The 23,364-nt window shown below is 43.2% G+C and overlaps 1 protein-coding gene and 1 pseudogene across 3 annotated transcripts; both read left to right on the plus strand.

Moving 5' to 3' along the window:
• Positions 1-4,137: 4,137 nt before the first annotated feature.
• Positions 4,138-6,011, plus strand: LOC118363994 (leucine-rich repeat-containing protein 15-like; annotated as a pseudogene).
• A 425-nt stretch (positions 6,012-6,436) lies between these two features.
• LOC118363710 (major facilitator superfamily domain-containing protein 6-A-like) lies at positions 6,437-21,617 on the plus strand. Of its 3 annotated transcripts, XM_052488529.1 has the most exons (12): positions 6,541-6,892; positions 12,382-13,715; positions 13,837-13,907; positions 14,140-14,194; positions 14,335-14,657; positions 15,579-15,676; positions 19,542-19,703; positions 19,913-20,011; positions 20,194-20,273; positions 20,383-20,583; positions 20,782-20,830; positions 21,020-21,163. In XM_052488529.1, the coding sequence occupies exons 2-11, from the start codon at positions 12,384-12,386 to the stop codon at positions 20,782-20,784; spliced, it is 2,424 nt and encodes an 807-aa protein (XP_052344489.1). In that variant the 5' UTR covers positions 6,541-6,892; positions 12,382-12,383; the 3' UTR covers positions 20,785-20,830; positions 21,020-21,163. The 3 variants fall into 3 exon arrangements, with proteins under 3 accessions (XP_052344490.1, XP_052344489.1, XP_035600747.1); XM_035744854.2 differs by lacking the exon at positions 20,782-20,830 and having other exon boundaries at positions 6,551-6,892; positions 21,020-21,617; XM_052488530.1 differs by lacking the exons at positions 15,579-15,676; positions 20,782-20,830; positions 21,020-21,163 and having other exon boundaries at positions 6,437-6,892; positions 20,383-20,552.
• Positions 21,618-23,364: the final 1,747 nt, after the last annotated feature.

The following is a 23,364-nucleotide window of genomic DNA, read 5'->3' on the forward strand; positions in this document are numbered from 1 at the left end:
TCATATCCATACAAACGGACATGTCCTATCTATGCCGCCTTAGCTGATATTCCTCGAGCTTTCTCTGTCAAATTTCTTTTTTAGGATTTGAGGCACGGGAGAGGCGGTACACTGCCACAAATAAGGCTGCTTGGCATTTCCAGCTGTATCTGAATCTTCAATAGCCTGTAGCCTATATCACCGTTTCTTCTAACGGAAGGCTGTACTGTATTTGAGGGACATGTTTTCTACTAACTCTTCATAGGGACGAGTCATGGCAGTCCCAGTCCCAGTCCCAGTCCCAATGCCACATCTGTGGATCCCTGGCCGACTCCTCTTGTTGTGGCTGGATATTGACCGACATGAGTCGCATACAATCTGAACTGGGTACGTTAATTCACTCCTTCCTTCCACACACACGTGCGCGCACTCGCACACGCACACACACACCATCTCCTTCGCTGTCTGTCTGTGTGAGGTGCTACATTTGATCTGTCGGTTAGTGTGAACGTTCAGTCTGGCCATCCTGCTGCTCCCAATCTGTTCCTACAGCTAAGAATAATAACATTGCATTAAGTTACGTTACACTGCTGCAAATGTTACCACGTTTGTTGGACAGCTTGGCTTGCTGTGCAAAGTGGCTGTTTTCACAGCTCTTTCTCGCACACATTCCCATAAACTCTGATGACCCCACACATATTTAAAATTCAACTGCTCAAATTGACCATAAGCTTCTGTCTGTTGAGTGAAAGTGCACAGGGTCATTGGTAGGTTCAGTTAGTTGTTTTAAAAATGCATTGTGACCTTTAACCTATTGTTTTTTCTTTGTTCCTCTGTGGTCCTCCTTTCAGTCATAAAGCTCTGTATGGACCCCCTGTTCCTCATTCTTGTCAAACATTATAAGGCAAATGTGTAATGAGTCTCACTCTCTCTCTCTCTCTCTCTCTCTTTGTATCTCTGCATCATTCTCTCTCTCACTCTCTCTCTCTTTCTCTCTCTCTCTCTCTGGTCTCATTTTCAGGCTAATGCATGCTGGTGGAAACAGGTCTGATGGATCTGTGAGTGTCACACCATTATCCCCAGTGTATTATACCTGTGTTGTCTGTTTGTCTGTTGCCAGTTAGTTTTGTTTCGTAAGCCTACCAGCGTTTTCCCCATGCTCCTGTCTTTCTCTAGTTCCTTTAATAGCTTTCCCGGTTTTTGACTATTCTGCCTGCCCCGACCCTGAGCCTGCCTACCGTTCTGTACCATGTCACACCACATTGGATCACTGACCTCTGCCTGCCCTGACCCTGAGCCTGCCTGCCATTCAGTATCTTACAGACTTTGCTCTGGACTACTGACCTCTGCCTGCCCTTGACCTGTCGTTTGCCTGCCCCCCTGTTCCTGTAATAAAATTGTGTTACTTAAAAACGGTCTGCATCTGGGTCTTCTCCTGAGCCTTGGTATGTGAGGGTCATTGACAGGACTAGAGGTCCTCAGACAGTCATTGTAATGTGGTTCAGTAATGTGCTGATAAAATGTGACCAAAACTGGTAACCCAAACATTGTTTGAGTCCAAAATGGCACCCTATTCCCTTTATAGTGCACTACTTTTGTTTGGGGACCATAGGGCTCTGATCAGAATTAATGCTCTATATAGGGAATAGGGTGTCATTGCGCTGGGATACAATGAGGATAGGAAACTATCTGAATACCACATGACACTCTTCAATTGACATGATCAACATGACAGCAAAAAAATGCATTAGCAGTTGCTACATGCAGTACCAAATTCAAAGGTAGAAGGTAAAATAGAATGGTGTGTATTGATTGTAAACGAGTGAATGATACCCTCTGCTGGCCAAAAACGGAAGCACAGGAGAAGTCATTACGTCATAACCACCACAACCAATTTAGGCCCTGTTTGTTTGGGCTGCATGATGGTTCTAATAAAGATTTGATTCAGGCATCCATGTAGATGTAATGTATATTTTTTACACACATTCATCCACCATTGTCTTTAATCCTTAGATGGCTGTGGAATGGGTAGAATTGGAAATAACTGGGTCTAATGTTGGTAACTGGGTCTAATGTTGATTTCATTCACTCATTATTTCTGCTGCCACTGATAACGTCCATTGTCCCTACAGCTCTGGCAGCACGGTGTGTAGAGGTGTATCCTACTACAGAACCGTGATATAGTATGTTCAGAGAGGTCATCCCAGCACCTGTGAGCTTCAATGGGACGTTCTCTCAATCCAACTGCTCCAGCTGTCATGTCTTTAATCAATCATGTATCCCACAGCTAGGCTGGAGCAGGTGACAGGTGTCTCCATGACAACCCCTGATTCTATCACACCACAGTGACAGATGGGACTCTGGGAGACAGGGACAGATCAAGAGCAATGTGGAGCATGGGGATGTCACCATCACTGTGTCTGTGCAATCCGGGGCAGGGATAAGAAATTCATCATTGGTATTCTTACAGTAATTCACAACTCTTCTGATGCTACTGGCTACTTATAGAGATATTTACATGGACTTAAACCACTGTGAGGTTGTCTTTTATAGCTGTAGTCTTGTGACTCTGACCAGAGACCATCCTTTGTTTATAGGACTTATAAGGGGGAGGCTTACCGATGCACTCCTTCCAGTACCGGCCCCCTCTCTGTTCTTACATGTGGACAACAGATAAAAACACTGGATGTCACTGGATATCAAATACTGTTTCAATGGACAAGCAGGAAAAGGTGTGTTGCTACCTTTACACTGCCTGTTGTTTTCCTCCACAAACATGACATTATGTGTTTGACTTTTGGCTCTCTCTATTGAAGTCATTCAAAACATCTTGATGGCGAAAATTAAGTCCATCTACAAACGGAAAAGCCATAGGGGAAATTAAAGTAACGTGATGTTGTTTCAGTATGATTGATAGTAAAATAATATTGGAAAAGTAAAGATATCCAAACACGATTAGGGTAGTACATTAGTAAAAAAGTATATATTTTAACGACTGTTACAATCATGTTTATCAATTGAACACGCTTACTTTTCTTTAGGCATGTAACTAAATATGATCTAGAATCTGTCCAGTCAGTCTTCTATAAGTATAGTGAACAAAAATGTTTCATGAGCTGAAATAAAAGATCCCAGAAATGTTCCATATGCACAAAAAGCTTATTCCTTTCAAATGGGGCAGCAGGTAGCCTAGTGTTTAGAGAGTTGGGCCAGTAACCAAAAGGTTGCTAGATCAAATACAAATCCTGTTGCCAAAGAATTTAATGTTAAATTCTCTATCATAAGCCGCTTCCCACGTTGTTTTAGAGAATTTTGCAGTAAGTGGAACAGGCTCACAACTGCAGACCACGTGTCACCACACCAGCCCAGGACCTCCACATCTGGCTTCTTCTTCTGCAGGATGGTCTGAGACCAGCCACACGGACAGCTGTTGTTTGTTGAAAACGTCAACCAGTCACACACCTATCATTAGGACTGTGTGCGTGTGTTTTATGGTCTACATCTGTGTGATGTGATCGATCAGTTTATTCCAGTGATTTATTTTATTTTAACAGCAACAGGTCCAACCTAGACACATGTAAGAGTATTTTAATGGGGAAACATTAACATGAGTAGCTGTGTATATGGGGTATTTCATTTAATTGTTCTTTGTCGATATTGCATTTGTTATTGGGCATAAGGGCAATGAAATGTACCTTTATTTACATAGAGTTGCATGTTTTTGTAAGCTTGGGTCCCAGGAAACCACAGAATTTCTCATTTGGGTCCCAGGCTGAAAAAGTTTAACCTGTATTAGATACACCCAAGAATTGAACCCACAGCATTGTGGATGCTAGCGCCATTGCGCTTACCAACTGAGCTACACAAGCATCCACCATGAGGTAGCAATTTCTGCCTTTCACATGGTGATCGGGAAAAGGCTTATGTGGGTAAGCTGAGATGTCAGATTAATGTAGGTGGATGGATTGATTGAAGGATAGATAATGAAACTAAGTTAGGGATTTGGTTGGAATTACTGTAATCTTTCTCGCTGCAGTTCAACAGGTTCAGCAGATAAATATCTGATTCATCAACTAGGCTACATAAATGGAAGATCATCTTACTCCCCTCTACCCCTGTAGACACCTGCTGTCCTTAAATCGCGTAACCCACACGCTCATGCTTAAAAGAGGGAAGGAAGTGTCGCCTTACTCTCAGATGTTGCCCCAGTTTACAAGCAATCTCTTTAAAACCCCTCTCCAGCCCCCTCCTCATCATAGATGTGAAGGTACGGCATTCATGTTTTCTCTTTATTTTATTATGGCCAAATTGCCATATTTGGTCAAAATGGATGCTTTGTTGTAGATCGTTGTGTCAGGGATACTTGTATAATGGTAGCTTAATTCATGAACGTTTTAGGGCTATATTGCTCAACTCTATTACGCTATCTAGAATCCAGTTCCGAAATTACTACACAACAACATGCAAATAGACTGTTGTTGCTGGTGTACTTAAAGTTGTTGTACCTATGTATTAAGGCTGTATGTTAAGTGTTACCACATTTTCTCTGTCTCATTTTTACAGGTGTAAGGGGCCAAAATGCAGTACTTCTTTTGTCTCCTACTGTTGATGAAGGTTTACTCCAAGTCTCACGGCACCCCGTGCGAAAAAAGGCTGCGACTGTCGCGAGGAACTGAAACTCTCCGCTTTGCACTTAACGCCCTCTTTACCCAACCACATCCCTCCTTACACGCAACACCCGGACCTATCTATGAACCTCCTAACCTTTATTCCCGAAGAGTTCCTTCCAAATGGAACGCAAATCGAAGAGTTCTGCTTGTAAAGGACAACAACATCAGCGCTGTGGCTGACGGGGCCTACACCCAGCTAGAGTTCCTTCAGCAGTTGGACCTGGGTTGTAACAGGTAGTGGAGAGTTTTTCCCTGGCCACCGTGCTCTTGTTTCTGTTTTGCTCTTTGGGGTCTTGGTCCGGATTATTGTAAAGCACTTTGTGGCAACTGTTCATGTCAAAGGGGCTTTATCAATTCAATTTGATGGATGGATAGATTGATTGATTGATTGATGTATTGATTGATTAAACAGGATCTCGTCCCTGAGCGAGAGCTTCTCCCTGGGCCTGGACGCTCTTGAGAGAGCTGCAGCTGAGCCACAACCACCTGCACACCCTGCACAGCAAGAGCTTCATGCACCTGGATGGCCTACAGAGGCTCAACCTTACTGGCAACGCCATCCATAACATCCAGGTGAGGTTGTTTTTACATTACAACATCAAATAAGGTGACACAGGACTTATGCAATTCTATTCTGTTCTATTTTACTATATTATATTGTGTTTTATTTGGTTTTATTCTATTGTGTTCTATTCCATCCAGGTGAGGTCCTTTGGCTCCATGTCCACCTTGCGGCAGCTCCACCTGGAGGACAACCATCTCGTCTCCCTAAACAATGGGGTGTTCTGCATGCTGAAGTCCCTGGAGGTCCTCAACCTGCAGGGGAACTAGCTCAACAAGACCCAAGAGGGTGTCTTCACCGCCATGATCTCCCTGGCCCTGCTCAACCTGGCCCACAACCAGAAGAGAACCATCTACTTCAAGACCTTCCTAAGCATCCACATGTATAGTACCCATATCTTGTTGGAAGGAAACCCCTGGAACTGCAATCGTGACCTACAGAAAGTGTTCCATAAACTTAGAAGTGTTCAAAGGCTGTTCTTGGATGATTACTATAATCTTAGCTGTAATGCTCTGACAGAACTAGCGAACTACAGGTTGATGGATGTGGATACGGAGCTGTGTATCGCCGAGATGGTTATTGTGCTGATTATCACGATCACAATGGTGATAACAATGTTGGAGGCCATGGTCATGGCGGAGAGGAAGAGAAAGAAGAGGGGAAGGCATTGGACAGAGCAGGGCAACTTGTCTGACTCCGATCACAAGGGATTGACTTCTTCTCTGCAATACAATCCTTTTTTGTACACTTGTACAGTAACATGAAGAAAATATCTCTCAGAGACCATTAGAAACATTGCCATATTTGGTCCTTCTGTAGCTCAGTTGGTAGAGCATGGCGCTTGTAACGCTTGTAACGCCAGGGTAGTGGGTTCAATCCCCGGGATCACCCATACGTAGAATGTATGCACACATGACTGTAAGTCGCTTTGGATAAAAGCGTCTGCTAAATGGCATATATTATTATTTATTATATAAGGACATTTTACAATATTGTAATGAAACAGGCAGGGAGCAGGCCTCGACCTTCTAGCCCGAAGTCCAGCGCGCTATCGACTGTGCCGCAAAAGCATGCTCAAGCGGCAGAGTCGATGATCCGCGCTTATAAACCCTGGGTCGTCACAATATGAACAATACTACAGGTGTGAAAAATATTAAATTAAACGAAATTGAAAGGTGCACAAGCTACATTGTATTCTATCTATTTCCTTTATTATGTAGGAAATATACTTTTGATAGATGTTATAGATTTTTAGAATCAATAACAATTGCGCATATTGCCTTTACAATTCGTTATAAACATGCTCTTAAGCATTTACAGTAGTTGGTGTATGTTGAAGGGCAGCGGGACAATATTTGGGAGGTTGGTTTCACTTTAACAGATAGCACAGACGTCACACGAAACCCATCCTCTGGGCGTATCGAGTTTGGAGTTCCCATCTGAGCGAAATGGCCTGAACGAAGGTGTGGTTGTAGGTCGGAGTATTTGCATGCGTCTTAAAATATATTACTTACGGTGTATCGTTCATCTGTATCATGCATGCATAGGAAAACGACGAAATAAACTGTATTGTAGGAAATGCAGGAAGCGTTCGATTTACGACTGGGAGACACAACTGCCACCGTCGAACCTGCGTAGTCATAGTTGAAAGAATAGGAATACGGACCGGTGACTTTGTCAGGTAAGCTTGATGAGAACACGGGCGTCCAAGCTCATATTTCTATGTCAAAGAGAAACTGCGCTAATTTTGTAATTTTATTGCGAATCTACAATATTTTGATGTAAGTGCTCTGTTTAGCACTGCTTAAAGTAAACGTTGTACTTTTTACGTCTTCAATTTGGTGTTGTGTTCATTATTTGACAGTGAAACATGCATTTAGTTCATACTACCGCATTGGACGGTGAAATGTATTTTTCTCACCGGTTTCACCGGTTCTTCTGATATGACACCCACTCAACGAGCAACATGAGTTCTTAGGTTGTAACAATGTTACTATATTTCTTTCACCCATTGTGCAACTTGTGGGTAGCCTTATCTTTATTGTAGCCACGCTTAACATGTTTACTGTATAACATAGTGTTGTCAATATGCTTTGTGTTGTAATCAAATGTTACTATGCGTGTTGTTAACCAGCACATCAAGTACACGAAGTCAGTAAGAAACGAGTGGTTCCGTTTCCTGTGTAACATCAAAATGAGTAACATGAATATTGCTACACGTTCTCTTTTTTTTCTACAACAAAGGCAGACTCCACCTAACTTTGGCATGTAGTCCATGTCTGCAATCATTTTGAATGTGAACTGAATGTTTGTTTGTCTCTCACTGTCTATTTGCACACACACACACACACACAGTACCAGTCAAAAGTTTGGATATACGTACTCATTCAAGGTTTTTCTTTATTTTTTTACTGTGTTTTACATTGTAGAATAATAGTGAAGACATCAAAGCTATGAAATAACACATGGAATCATGTAGTAACCAAAAAGTGTTAAACAAATCAAAATATATTGGAGATTCTTCAAAGTAACCACTCTTTGCCTTGATGACAGCTTTGCACACTCTTGGCATTTTCTCAACCAGCTTCACCTGAAATGCTTTTCCGACAGTCTTGAAGGAGTTCCCACGTGTTGAGCGCTTGTTGGCTGCTTTTCCTTCACTCTGCGATCCAACTCATCACAAACCATCTCAATTGGCTTGTTGTTGGGTGATTGTGGAGGCCAGGTCATCTGATGCAGCACTCCATCACTCTCCTTCTTGGTCAAATAGCCCTTACACAGCCTGAAGGTGTGTTGGGTCATTGTCCTGTTGAAAACAAATGATAGTCCCAATAAGTGCAAACCAGATGGGGTGGTATATTGCTGCAGAATGCTGTGGTAGCCATGCTGGTTAAGTGCGCCTTGAATTCTAAATAAATAACCGACAGTGTCGCCAGCAAAGTACCATCACACCTCCTCCTCCATGCTTCATGGTGGGAACCACACATGCGGAAATCATCCGTTCACCTATTCTGCGTCTCACAAAGACACGCCGGTTGGAACCAAAAATCTCAAATTTGGACCCATCAGATCAAAGGACAGATTTCCACCAGTCAAATGTCCATTGCTCATCCTTCTTGGCCCAAGCAAGTCTCTTCTTCTTATTGGTGTTCTTTAATAGTGGTTTCTTTGCAGCAGTTTGACCATGAAGGCCTGATTTCACGCAGTCTCCTCTGAACAGTTGATGTTGAAATGTGTTTGTTACTTGAACTCTGTGAAGCATTTATTTGGGCTGCAATCTGAGGTGCAGTTAACTCTAATGAACTTATCCTCTGCAGCAGAGGTAACTCTGGGTCTTCCTTTCCTGTGGCGGTCCTCATGAGAGCCAGTTTCATCATAGCGCTTGATGGTTTTTGTGACTGCATTTTCTTGAAATTAATTAATTAATAATTCTTGAAATTATTGACTGACCTTCATGTTTTAAAGTAATGATGGACTGTTGTTTCTCTCTGCTTATTTTAGCTGTTCTTGCCATAATATGGACTTAGTCCTATTTGGTAAAATACCATCTTCTCTATACCACATGTACATTTACATTTAAGTCATTTAGCAGACGCTCTTATCCAGAGCGACTTACAAATTGGTGCATTCACCTTATGACATCCAGTGGAACAGCCACTTTACAATAGTGCATCTAAATCTTTTAGGGGGGGGGGGTGAGAAGGATTACTTATCCTATCCTAGGTATTCCTTAAAGAGGTGGGGTTTCAGGTGTCTCCGGAAGGTGGTGATGTACCTTGTCACAACACAACTGATTGGCTCAAACGCATTAAGAAGGAAAGAAATTCCACAAACTAACTTTTAACAAGGCACAGCTGTTAACTGAAATGCATTCCAGGTGACTACCTCGTGAAGCTGGTTGAGAGAATGCCAAGCGTGTGCAAAGCTGTCATCAAGGCAAAGGGTGGCTACTTTGAAGAATCTCAAATATATATTTTTAACAAATTGGTTACTCCATGATTCCATATGTGTAATTTCATAGTTTTGATGTCTTATTCTACAATGTAGAAAATAGTACAAAATAAAGAAAAACCCTGGAATGAGTGGGTGTGTCAACTTTTGACTGGTACTATATATTTGTTTTTACTTTCTTTGATTTACATTCAGTCTTTCAGTTGAATACAGTAGGTTTTTGGATGGCCCTACCTGTGAGTGGCTCAACTCTCACGCTGTCATCTCATTGCAACTCTGTGAAATCCTTAGCAGAGGTATTGTAGTACTTTGCCTGTCTCTCCTGACTTTCTTTGAACTTCTCTGCTGACCATTAATTTTGTCATTCCTGGTCTCAGCAGATTTTCAATCATTCGCACTATTGTCTTTGTACGTCTTTCCATCAGTGCCATTGCAGGGCCGCTGTCTGTTGCTTGTGACGGGGTATTTCTATGATCTAGCATGACTAGGTATGGGTCAGCACCTGCTCTCTTTGCTTTTTCCATCAGTCGTTCGGCTGTTTTCGCTGCGGATTCCAATTTTCCATTACTTTGCGAGTATACTGGTGACAATGTTTAGTGTTTAAAGTCCCAGTCCTTGTTGAAACTTCGGAACTCGCCTGAAGAGTACTGGGGGCCATTGTCTGAATGTAGGATGTCGGGTATGCCGTACCGTGCAAAGTGTGTCTTTTAGTTTTCAAATGACTGTTTCTGACTGTGTGTTCCCCCAAATGTTCCACTTTCCAGAAGTTTGAGAGTTTTTCAATCAACTGTGACCATGGAGTCTCTGAACTCCAACAGGTCCGTATTTTTCTCCCAGGGAAGCTTTGGTGCTTCGTGTGGTTTCAGCGTCTCTTTCTGCTGCTTCACACCCCATGCAGTGCAGGTGCTACATTGTTCCATGTATGTTCTCAGCTGTGCATTCATGTCCGGTCAGTAGACACACTCGCAAGCTCTTCTCAGACATCCCTCGATTCCTATGTGTGAGGAAGGGATTCTTTGAGGGCAGCAAGCACAACGACTCGCTCACCTTTGAAGATAACTCCACTTTGCACACTCAACTCATCTTTGTTGTGAAAATACATTGCTCCTTCCAAGGGTACCTGTTCTTTCCCTTCTGGCCACCGCTGCAGGATCACATTCTTCAGTATCTGGAGCTTCAGTGGCTCTCTGGATGGCCTTTAGTCTCTCGCTTGACACATGCAGGTAAGTGTATCATGTTGATTGATTCCACAGGGCCTCTGTTCTCCTGTTCTGTGAGGCACACCCTGCTTCGCACCACATGTTTTCCAGGAACCTATCTGAGACTGGACCACCGGGGTCTGTGCAATGGTGTCAGCTGATTTTTCTTGAAAGCCAGCTCGAGTCCTTGTGTGTTAGGTGTCACAGCAGGCTTGCAGTGGTGTGGCTGCAGAACTTGGATAGGTCGTTTACCCCCCTGCACATCTGTAGGCCGAGGCATCTGTCTGATGGCTGTCGCTTTTCCCGGGACCACTTTCAAACCCCTCTGATGTTAGGTGACCAATGTAGGGCACTTCCTTCAGCCTGAGCTGCAGCGTCTCTGGATTTTGTCATCGTCCCGAATTGCTGCTTCATCGTTGTCTCTTTTCCCCCATAATCAGGATGCCATCTGCAGTGATTATTTATTTATTGACTCCTCGGCAGACCTTCCATTCCTTGTTTCAACTTCCTCTGAAAGATCTCTGGGGCTGAACTGATTCCGATTTTGGCATGCGCAGCCACCTGTAGCGTGTCCCATGGCAGTCGAACGTGGTGAGATAGCTGGATTCCTCATCCAGTTCCACATGTCAGTTGTTGTTTTTTTTTCCTTCACAAACAAGAGAACACACGTGCTCTGTTCAGGTCTGGCACCAAGTCTTCAATAGTGGGTAATGGCTCCACTTGAGCGCCTTGAAAGGTTTTGGATCGATACACACTCATCGTTTTCCAAATGGTTTATGCATTGCGATCAGACTGCCAATCCAATCTGTGCCCCCCCAACTGCTTTTGGCATCCTTTTCTATAGACCACCAAGCTCCTCTCTGAGTGGTTTATATAGTGCTACTGGACAGGCTCCACTCGCTCGTCCACTCCCAGCTTCAGTTTGCCGGGTAAGCATCCCTCTCCATGGAATACATCAGCATACTCCTGTTTTCTTGACGGCCAGGATGCTGTGATGCTGCACAGTAAGCAACTCCATTGCCTGGATAGCCTTGCTGCCTACAATGGGGCCTGTGCACGTTGACCACGAACTCACCTCTGTATGTTTTCTTATTGCGTGGATTGATCACCTTTTTTTGTTTGTTTTTGCGTACACTTCCCCAGTGGCGTCAGACTGCTCTTGTTACACATCACCAATACCCGACTGCAGGGCTCTAGGTGACTGTCTTTTGTGAGGTTTTCAGGGATAACATTACAACTAGCACCACAATCTGACTGAAATCTATTTAAAAAATAATTTTGTTGACCAACATGGTTGCAAAGAGAGCAGCATTGCGTCAGTTATTTGTTTTATTCCTGTACCACGTTGATGCTCTCTGACTTTGGCCTGTGTGATGCAGAGAACATCCTCACTTCTCTCCAGATTCAGTTGACGCATTTCACATTGCCAGGACTGTTTCTCTTTGCTGGTCCCTGCACTTTTGACCCTCCAGCATGACAATGCCACCAGCCATACTGCTTGTTCTGTGCATGATTTCCTGCAAGACACGAATGTCAGTGTTCTGCCATGGCCAGCGACGAGCCCGGATCTCAATCCCATTGAGCACGTCTGGGACCTGTTGGATCGGAGGGTGAGGGCCAGGGCCATTCCCCTCAGAATTGTCCAGGAACTTGCAGGTGCCTTGGTGGAAGAGTGGGGTAACATCTCACAGCAAGAACTGGCAAATCTGGTGCAGTCCATGAGGAGGAGATGCACTGCAGTACCTAATGCAGCTGGTGGCCACACCAGATACTACCTTACTTTTGATTTTGACTCCCCCTCCCCTCAGTTTGTCTCAGTTGTTGAATCTTGTTTTGTTCATACAAATATTTACACATGTTAAGTTTGATGAAAATAAACACAGTTGACTGAGTTTCTGTTTCCTGTGTAACATCAATATGAATAACATCAATATTGCTACACACACTGTATGGTTATGATAATCATTGTAGCCTATTGTATAGGTTACAGTAAACATGAATCTAACTTCCTGTCTTCCAGAGATGGCCGCAGACGACAAAGTGGTCATCCTTTCGGATGATGAAGAAAATCAAAAGAGGAAGTACGTCCTGGACGAACCCTTTAACACTCTTTCCCTGGAGCTTCAGACTGACCGAGAGCCAGCCTCCACTCCAGTGTCTGCTGCAGCATCAGACACACAGTCTGCTCCAGAGACACCCATGGCCTTACCACCGAAAGACCTAGGCTGCTTTGAGAGGATGTCCCTAAGAGTCAACTCCCAGCTCCTCATCTCCAAGATCTTCTACTTCTTCTTCTATGCAGCATACGGATCCCTGCACCCACTCCTAGCCGTCTACTACAAACAGCTAGGGATGTCACCAAGCCGTAGTGGACTGTTGGTTGGGATCCGGTACTTTATAGAGTTCTGCAGTGCGCCATTCTGGGGAGTGGTGGCCGATCGTTTTAAGAAAGGGAAGCCATTGTTGCTGTTCTCTGTGCTGTGTTGGTTGGTGTTCAACTGTGGCATCGGCTTTGTCAAACCAGCTGACATGATCTGTAAGGAGAAGGTGGACATCCCCACTGTGGCCCCACCAATACTGCCCTTGACTACTATGACACCAATTAATGGCTCGCTACCAGACGCATCCACCAATCATACGAGAAGTCGCCGGGATTTGTTTCAAAGTTACTTTCCTAGCTTCCCTTTTGTTTTGAATGGCCTTGATTCTGGCTATAGCGTACGCCGCAGGCATAGGAGAGGTGCTGATAGCAATACCACTCAATCCACTGGGGTGCCTTACGAGCAGAACAATGCTACGACAACAGCCACTCGCACCCCCACCGGCGCCCAACCCAGAGTGGTGCCTAATGAGCAAGCCAATACCACTCAGCTTTTACCGAATACCACAAATATGCCACTGACCACTAAAACCCCCACCCATACACCTACCCATGCCCCCACCACCACCAATTCCACATTGATGCCTCACGAGCAGGGCAATACCACTCAAGTGACTCCAAATACTACAACAACCCCTATGGCAACCACTACCACCACCACCCCTGCCCCCACCCAACCTAAAGAGTACATCATTGAGTACAACGAAGATCAGGTCGAGAGCATTTTTCTCCTGATCCTCTTGGTCATCATCGTGGGGGAGTTTTTCAGCGCGCCGGCGGTCACCATTGTGGACACCGTGACGTTACAGTACCTGGGGAAGCACCGGGACCGTTACGGCCTGCAGAGAATGTGGGGGTCCCTTGGCTGGGGCGTGACCATGCTGCTAGTGGGTATCTGGATAGACCACACCCACATTACGCTGCTCATTGACGGCGTGGTCGGCTGTATCCTGCCCGAGTACAAGAACTACCAGGTAATGTATGACATTGAAAATGTGACAAATAATAAGCAATGGGTCATTAAGGGCAACATAGTTGATACGTAAATAAAAAATGTAGTTAATGTGTTAATTTCTTCACTCGTTCCTTCCCCAGGTGGCCTTCATAGTGTTTGGAGTGATGATGGGTCTGGCCCTGGTGGTAGCAACACAATTCTACTTCGACAGGTAATAGGGGCGGATCCAATTTAAAACTGTTTGAAACCCTACCCTTTTTATTTTTTATTTTTAGCTTTTCCTTAAATCAATGATTTTATTGTCATTTAAGACTTTGTTTGATGTTCTTTTATTAATCTATTTTGTAGAATTGCTGTTTGTTTTTATCTTCTATTTGATTTATTTTACTGTAAAGTGTGTGGTGATTTTTAAATGTCTTTTGAAATGAAGTTTGATTTGATAGTGGGGACTACAGACAGGAGTTGCCTCAGAGGGCCCAGGAGGTAGAGATACCACAGGTAAATCTACTGGAAAATGAAAACTCACACTAACACTAAGTGGAAATAGTCTTTCTAATTTCTTTAGCCGAAGCATATACTGCTTTAAATAGAAAATTGTTATTTTATTCATTTTACACCATTTTTTTTTTTGCACACAGGTAGATGGGAACGTGGCATCTCCAGAGGAGAGCTCCACCTCGGACCAGACCCCCATCACCCCAGGGTCCACCACCACCGAACAGCCTTTCTATTACAGTGACCTCCTCAGGCTGCTGTGTAGTGTTCAGTACAGCACGGTGCTGTTCGTCGCCTGGTTCATGGGCTTCGGTTACGGCTTTGTGTTCACCTTCCTGTATTGGCATCTAGAGGACCTGAAGGGGACCACCACGCTGTTTGGTGTGTGTTCGGTTCTGAGTCATGTGTCGGAGCTGGCTGCTTACTTCACCAGTCATAAGTTTATCGAGCTGGTGGGACACATCAGGTAAGGATGGGGTTGTTGGTGTTCTTGTTTTTGGGAGGGTGGTGGAGGAAGGGATATCACATTATCCATCTCTTTTTTTTTAACCAAATATTTGACCAAAAACAGCAGCAGCAACAACGACAACCAAAAGCGCACAGTATTTTCTGAAACTGAGGATTTCCACATTTGCGGCATATAAACGATCGTGTTCGATTAGAGTGCCTCTTGCTTGAACGTCACACAGGCCTTGTGCGTATACTATAGTCCGACAGACTGACCTAGCACAGAGCAGGGACATTTGAGAGTGTGGTGTTATGTTTAAGGAGGGGGGGCCCATCCATCTGGCAGCTCTGTGCGACCTATGTCATTTTGACGCACCATTTTAAAAAGCGTTCTTCTCTAACATCGTGGGTGGTTATAACCCCGCACGTCATACAGTTACCTATTAGTGCAAAGGTCTCAAGAATTTTAGTGCTTTTTGCCTCACCAGTTCAATGGGCACTGTGCACAAAGAGTAATACTAACTATACCTAGTAGGGCATCTCTTTAAACCAGGGGTTGGGCAACTCCAGTCCTCAAGGGCCTGATTTGGTGTCACACTTTTTCTCCATCCCTATCAAACGGCTCATTTAATCCAGTTGCATTCTAAACTGAAGATTGTGATTATTGGAGTCAGGTGTGTTAGTTGGGGCAAAACTGTGACGCCAATCAGGCCCTCGAGGACTGGAATTGTCCACCCCTGTTTAAACCTTGGATGAGTGTTCTGCGATGGGATCCAAATTAACGCAACAAAAGACTCTCCAAGTCTGAAAAGCCTATACATTCCATACATCACCCTATTTGATCTGTTTTTCTTCTTCTTAATAACTTTTGCTCGGAGTACCTAACCTCTGAAAATCTCATCACTAATTTCTTTCTTTCCTCCCTGTTTTCCTAACTTAGGGTCTTGTACATTGGCTTGGCATGTAACACAGCACGCTACCTGTACATTTCTTACTTGGAGAATGCATGGATAGTTCTGCCTATGGAGGTCTTACAAGGTAAGAGAGAGCAGGTCCGATATTGACATTACTTCCTGTTGACATCTGACTGAGGAAAGGTTCAAATTTGAGTCCGTAGTTAAGGGCTGTATTATTGAACCTCAGTAAAGTACATCTTAGGACAGGAATCTCTTATTTCAAGCAACCGCTGCCTTATAAAACACCTTTTTAATGTTAATATAGGAATGTTAATATGGATTTTAATTGAAAAGGCCGTTACAGTATCACATCAAAAGCTGTCATATTAAAAGACAGTATCAACAAAAGGAAATTCAATAAGGATATCCTGGTAATGTCATATGACTCGTGAACAGGCACAATGTTACCCCTGTTTGTCTATCTGTGGTTACAGATGAGAGATTATTTAAGAGCAGGTTGGATGGGTCTTGTCAAACACTGGAAAGGAGAATATATTGTTCCACTCCCTCTTTCAGACACCTTGGGTACACAATAACCAATAGGACAGAGGTAGGCAACTAGATCCAGAGGGGGCCGAATTTTGTTGAAGAGAATGGTCGGGACCCAGAGAATAATTATAATAATTTGTACACTGCAAATTGACCACAACTAAGCCCATAAAGAGATTGTATTTTGAGACGCAATCATGTATTAGATTTTTTTGTGATGTGGGAACACTTGGGAACAGACTTACTCAATGAAACACATTTTTAGTTGAATTCCTGGTGATTTTACACTTCTGGGGTTGTGGTCTGGAGTTGTTTTTCATGGTTCAGGCTAGGCCCCTTCGTTCCAGTGAAGGGAATTCTTAACGCTACAACACAATGAAATTCCAGATGATTCTGTGCTTCCAACTTTGTGGCAACAGTTTGGGAAAGGCGTTTTCCTGTTTCAGCATGACAATGCCCCGTGCACAAAGCGATGTCCATGCAGAAATGGTTTGTCGAGATCGTTCTGGAAGAATTTGACTGGCCTGCACCGAGCCCTGACCTCAACCCCCATCGAACACCTCTGGGATGAATTGGAACGCCGACTGCAAGCCAGGCCTAATCTTCCAACGTCAGTGCCTGACCTCAGTAATGCTTTTGATGCTGAATGGATACAAGTACCCGCAGCAATGTTCCAACATCTAGAGGAAAGCCTTCCCAGAAGAGTGGCGGCTGTTATAACGACAAAGGGGAACCAACTCCATATTAATGCCCATGATTTTGGAATGAGATGTTTGACGAGCAGGTGTCCACATACTCTTGGTCAGGTAGTGTATATATATATATATACAATGATTATTTGTATAAAAAAATATTTAAATAATCATTACTAAAAGCGTTGGGGGGTCCAAAAGAAATAGCCTGTTGCCCACCCCAGCTCTAGTACAGGGGTCGACTTATAAAGTGAATGTACTCATCCATTATTCTTGCAAGGAATTTAACTATGGCATTGTGTTTTGAATGGTGGTGGATAAAATGTCCTATAGGCCTACGCCTCATGACAATTTTTCTAGTAATAACTGATAATGCGCTCTATGTAAGAATAAGCTTGTTATTACTGGTCATAAGTGATAGGCACTGTTTGCTTCTTCCTGAGCTTTGTGTCTTAGAAGTGTTTTGCAACCCCAGCCCACAAAGCAAAGTAAGATGACCATTCCATTACTTCAGCATAAGGATGTGTGTGTGTGTGTATATACAGTTGAAGTCGGAAGTTTACGTACACCGTAGCCAAATACATTTCAACTCAGTTTTTCACAATTCCTGACATTTAATCCTCGTAAACATTCCCTGTCTTAGGTCAGTTAGGATCACCACTTATTTTAAGAATGAGAAATGTCAGAATAATAGTAAAGAATTATTTATTTCAGCTTTTATTTCTTTCATCACATTCCCAGTGGGTCAGAAGTGTACATGCACTCAATTAGTATGTGGTAGCATTGCTAACAATTTAAACTTGGGTCCAACATTTGGGTCCAACATTTTTTGGGTAGCCTTCCACAAGCTTACCACAATACGTTTTGTGAATTTTGGCCCATTCCTCCTGACAAAGCTGGTGTAACTGAGTCAGGTTTGTAGGCCTCCTTGCTCGCACACGCTTTTTCAGTTCTACCCACAAATTTTCTATAGGATTGAGGTATTTTTGTGATGGCCACTCCAATTACTTGACTTTGTTGTCCTTAAGCCATTTTTCCATTTTGGAAGTATGCTTGGGGTTATTGTCCATTTGGAAGACTCATTTGCGACCAAGCTTTAACATCCTGAATGATGTCTTGAGATGTTTCTTCAATATATCCACATAATTTTCATCCCTCATGATGCCATTATTTTGTGAAGTGCACCATACCCTCCTGCAGCAAAGCACCTCCACAATATGATGCTGCCAAACCCGTGCGTCACGGTTGGGATGGTGTTCTTCGGCTTGCAAGCCTCCCCCTTTTTCCTCCAAATATAACGATGGTCATTATGGCCAAACAGTTCTATTTTTGTTTCATTAGACCAGAGGACATTTCTCCAAAAAGTACAATCTTTGTCCCCATGTGCAGTTGCAAACCGTAGTCTGGCTTTTTTATGGCGGTTTTGGAGCAGTGGCTTCTTCCTTGCTGAGCGGCCTTTCAGGTTATGTGGATATAGATACCTTTGTACCTGTTTTCTCCAGCATCTTCTCAAGGTCCTTTGCTGTTGTTCTGGGATTGATTTGCACTTTTCGCACCAAAGTACGTTAATCTCTAGGAAACTGAGCGCGTCTCCTTCCTGGGCTGCATGGTCCCATGGTGTTTATACTTGCATACTATTGTTTGTACAGATGAACGTGGTACCTTCAGGCATTTTGGGAATTGCTCCCAAGGATGAACCAGACTTGTGGAAGTCTACAAAAAATTCTGAGGTCTTGGCTGATTTCTTTTGATTTTCCCATGATGTCAAGCAAAGAGGCACTGAGTTTGTAGGTAGGCCTTGAAATTCATCCACAGGTACACCTCCAATTGACTCAAATTATAGCCAGTCAGAAGCTTATAAAGCCATGACATAATTTTCTGGAATTTTCCAAGCTGTTTAAAGGCACAGTCAACTTAGTGTATGTAAACTTCCCAACCGACTGGAATTGTGATACAGTGAATTATATGTGAAATAATCTCTGTAAACAATTGTTGGAAAAATGACTTGTCATACACACAGTAGATGTCCCAACCAACTTGCCAAAACCTATAGTTTTGTTAACAAGAAATTTGTGGAGTGGTTGAAAAACGAGTTTTAATGACTTCAACTGTATCCATCTGACGTTTTGAATCTGTGGTCACGGAATGAGAAGTCTGTCTGCCTGACGGCTGATGAATGGATGTGTAGGTGTCAACACTTCCTTATCCATAGGACCTAAATAAATTCGAGATTGTTTTTCCAATTTGTGCTAATACTACAGGACGGACTGCTTTTTCTTCTTCTGTATGTCATTATTTCAGTACTAATGTAAAACATTTTACATTTAGCAGACATTCTTATCGAGAGCGACTTACAGGAGCAATTAGGGTTGAGTGCCTTGCTCAAGGGCACATCAACAGATTTTTCACTTTGTCGGCTCGGGGATTCAAACCAGCGACCTTTCGGTTACTGGCCCAACACTCTTAACTGCTAGGCTACCTGCCGCCCCTTCTTTGAAGAAGCATTTTTATCCTATAAGCTGTGTAATGTTTAACACCTCCATCAATGTTTGTCCTCTGGCATCATTGACATTTTAGTCATTTAGCAGACGCTCTTATCCAGAGTGACTTAGTCGTGAGTGCATACATTTTTGTACTGTTCCCCCATGGGAATCAAACCTACAACCCTGGCTTTACAAGCACCATGCTCTACCTCTGAGCCACATACAGTATTTCACTTTTCTAACCTTTTGTTTTGCCTTTCTGTCTGTCTCTTTTGTACTGTAGGTGTGACCCATGCGTCGGTTTGGGCAGCCTGTATCTCCTACCTGAGTGCCGCGGTGCCCCCAGCTCTGAGGACCTCTGCCCAGGGTATCCTCCAGGGTCTACACCTGGGGCTGGGACGGGGCTGTGGGGCCATGGTGGGGGGCGTCTTCGTCAACTATTTTGGTACGGATGCGACAACAACGGCCCCTTTTGACAGTCCCATTTGACTAGTGAAATTTAGCAACTCCTGAGAACCAATGAGTTATGGTTTATTACGTATTTATAAACTACACATCCACTAATAAACCATTCATAACCCTATTAAATGACACCTTAGGTGTTAGCATTTATGTTTTTTTGTGTATCTGTAAAGTGCATCTTTCTTTTTCCAGGAGCTGCAGAGACGTTCAGAGGGATTGGAATGGCTTCCCTGGTTATACTCCTCATCTTCTCCTTCATTCAATGTCTGACTGGACAGAACGAGGAAAAGGGTGAGGGAGGGGAGAGAACCTCAGTTCATATTTTATTTTACAGACCCTGTTCTATATAGAATGGTTTAATGGATTGCTTCATATATTGCACTAAAACTAAAATATTTATACAACTGCAAACCACCCTTATTTTTCACAGCGTACCATACAATAATAACCTACATTTGTATTCCCCTCAATAGAGGACAGGATGCTAGCAGAGAACATTCCGGTTCCATCCAGTCCAGTTCCCATCGCTACCATAGACTTGATGCAGAGCCAGGTCAGAACTCTCCAAGTTGTTGCACTCATGTGCTGCTTCTTTGAGCAAACCAATTTCCCATTGTGGGACAATGATGTGTACTACTACTAATTACTACTACAACTACCAGGTTGGTGTGATTGTGCCCCGCCCTGACCCTAGACCCCCGGCTAAGAAGACCAAGCACCAGGAGGAGCAGGAGGATGTTAACAGACCGGCCTGGGTGCTGAGTGGATCCCCCTGGGTCACAATAGCCTTCGCTGTCTGCCAGATCAGAGAGATGTACTGCATGGCCAAGAGTAGTCTACCCTCGGAGACACAGCCACTGCAGGTAGGATGATGGACGATAGTCCTTTTTTTTCTTTTTTAAAGACTTGTCAAATCTCAATGAGAACTCTTGTCCTCGGATGTGCGACTCGAAAGTTTAAGAATTTCAAGCCAGTTCATGTTGTTTTTTTAATAACCTTTTTTAAAATTATTTTATTTCAATGGGATTTATTTTTCTGTTTTTATATCGTATGGTTAACAGTGACTATGTGAACGATTTCCCCCCACGCCTTCATGTGAACTAAAGAAAGGTGAGACTGTGTGCGCACTGTAGAGGTGAATTCGACACTGTCTTTGTGACGTGCTGTGGTGAATGTGGTCAGATGTCCTATGTGCCTGTGTTTAGTTTAGTGCATGGTTTGGTTATATCTTTAGTGTATCCAAAACATTTTGTCACGATGGATCAGCCAATGACGTTCTATTATCTTGTCTGTTGCCAGGAGCAAAATGATCAGACCTCTTCTGAATACCAGGCAGTGGAGACTGAACACAGCACAGAGCAACAGGAGTCGCCACACCACCATAACGGTTCCCCAAGCAGTGTATCTAGCAAGGCCAACCCCGCAGAGCACCCCGAATCCCAGCCCTCTCCCCTACCAGACCAGGGGAACTCTGTGGCGCACCCTGCCTTTTTACCTGGTAATTTTGAGGCTTCACATCAACTGTCTAGTACAAACCCTTTCCGGCAGTAGATTAAAGGCTTGAGTTGAGTTTAGAGACGGAGCAGGTACTTACATTGTCGCGGGTCTCCTTTTGGTTCCTGCGACATGTACAGCAGGGAAGAGGTACTCCACATCGATGACTGTGCTCTTAAAAAAAGTACAGAATGATTGCTTTCTGTGCGGGTGTCATCTGACATGGTGTAAATAGTATTTGATCTCGAAAGGGTCCAAAGGGATTGTTGCCTTCTAGAATGCAATGTATTTATTTCCTCTGTGTCTTCCTGCACGAGCTTCTGACAATCATGTTATTATTTTGACTCTTGGGATGAAATTATATGTGTATATACAATAAAAAATGTATTTTGTAGATAAATCATTTAACTTTCACTGTTTTTTTTTTCTGGTGTCTCAATTATATTTTTGCTGTCTGTATTCCGGCATGTTTTTAAAAGCCCAAGAGTCGACACTTGGTGGCAGTAGTGTACCGTATTGGAGTAATAACCCTAAGCGCGCGTGTTGTGTGAAGGTTGAGGTCAGGGTGTGCTTGCTGCTGATGGGAGTGTGTGGGAGGACAGTAATGGTGTTTTTCTTCAGAAAATACACCACAATACCATCTGCAACATCTCTTGTCTCGGCAGAAAATACACCACAATATCATCTGCAACATCTCTTGTCTCGGCAGAAAATATAAGCTAATATTGATGTTGGAAAAGAGTGAATTAATTGGACTTATTGTTTTCCCCCAAATCGTCTTTGTTTTGAACACAGAAATGAATGTAATTCATTATCATGATTAGTGTACTCTAAATAGTTATTACACTACAACAGTCTCAAGAGACAACACTGACCGTGGCAGCTGTCTTATCCAATATGGTTAAGCATGTTGTCTACATCTAAGGAATGAATCATTTGTACATTTTACCTTAAGATTTCTCCATCAGCTGCACTCCATGAATCCGTTCATTTGAAGGTACCCCATGAATCAGTTCATTTGAAGGTACTCCATGAATCAGTTCATTTGAAGGTACTCCATGAATCAGTTCATTTGAAGGTACTCCATGAATCAGTTCATTTGAAGGTACTCCATGAATCAGTTCATTTGAAGGTACTCCATGAATCAGTTCATTTGCAGGTACTCCATGAATCAGTTCATTTGCAGGTACTCCATGAATCAGTTCATTTGAAAATCTAATCTAAAATGATGATATTCTCATGTACTTTAACGATCTTATTGAGGCAAGCACCAGTATAATATTTGTTTACTCTTGACCACACAAACTCGCACATACATTAGTCCGCTGCAATGCCTTGTGGGTACGTATGGCTTTGCTGAAAGTGTTGAGTCATGGAATGGTCCTATTTATGCCTGTGGTGTGGACACTCCAACATGCTAGGACGTGATAGGACCAAACAGCTGCCATGTTCAGTAGGGCATCATGTTGCAGCATCCTTTATTTACACAGTACACTGATAATGCTGCACTGATGAAATAGCTACACAATAGTCATGCTGATCATTGGAATGATAGGTGTGATATGGTGTAGGCCTAGGCGAGCTTTTAAAAACACTCCAGGATAGTACAACATGTGCTATAGCGGAGAGGCAGTGAATTGATTATTTGAATGTTCCGACTGTTGGTTTCTCTCTGGCTGTACCATCAATACCCTCTCCCTCCGCAGAAGCTACACTGCCTTTCCAATCCAAACTGCCTCAACTCCTTGCCTTTCATCCGAAGCCAAATAGAGGTTCAATATCCATCTCTACCATCAATTTTAAATGTGGTGTTTGTTTCCTTTTGCTTTTTATGGGTTTTGAGATTATTTTATTTAACGAAAAGCGCTGTGCAAGTAAAATGTTTATTTGTATTGTGTTTTGTGTATATTGTAGGCCTAGGACCTTTTGACAACATCTAGTACATTTAAAATGCCTGTTTTTTGATTTCCAACGCAAATGATGCAGTTCTACACATGAGCGCTCATACAGTCACCAGGGTTAAGATGGTGGAAAACATTTTCAAACAGATTGAAAGCGATAGTCTAGGCCTACTAGCTGAATGTGTCAAATTAGAGCACAGATCGCTGCTCTCCGTTGCAAACAGTTTTGCTACGGTGTCTGTGTGCCCT

This window comes from Oncorhynchus keta, chromosome 30 (assembly GCF_023373465.1).
Source record: "Oncorhynchus keta strain PuntledgeMale-10-30-2019 chromosome 30, Oket_V2, whole genome shotgun sequence".
Lineage (NCBI taxonomy): Eukaryota > Metazoa > Chordata > Actinopteri > Salmoniformes > Salmonidae > Oncorhynchus > Oncorhynchus keta.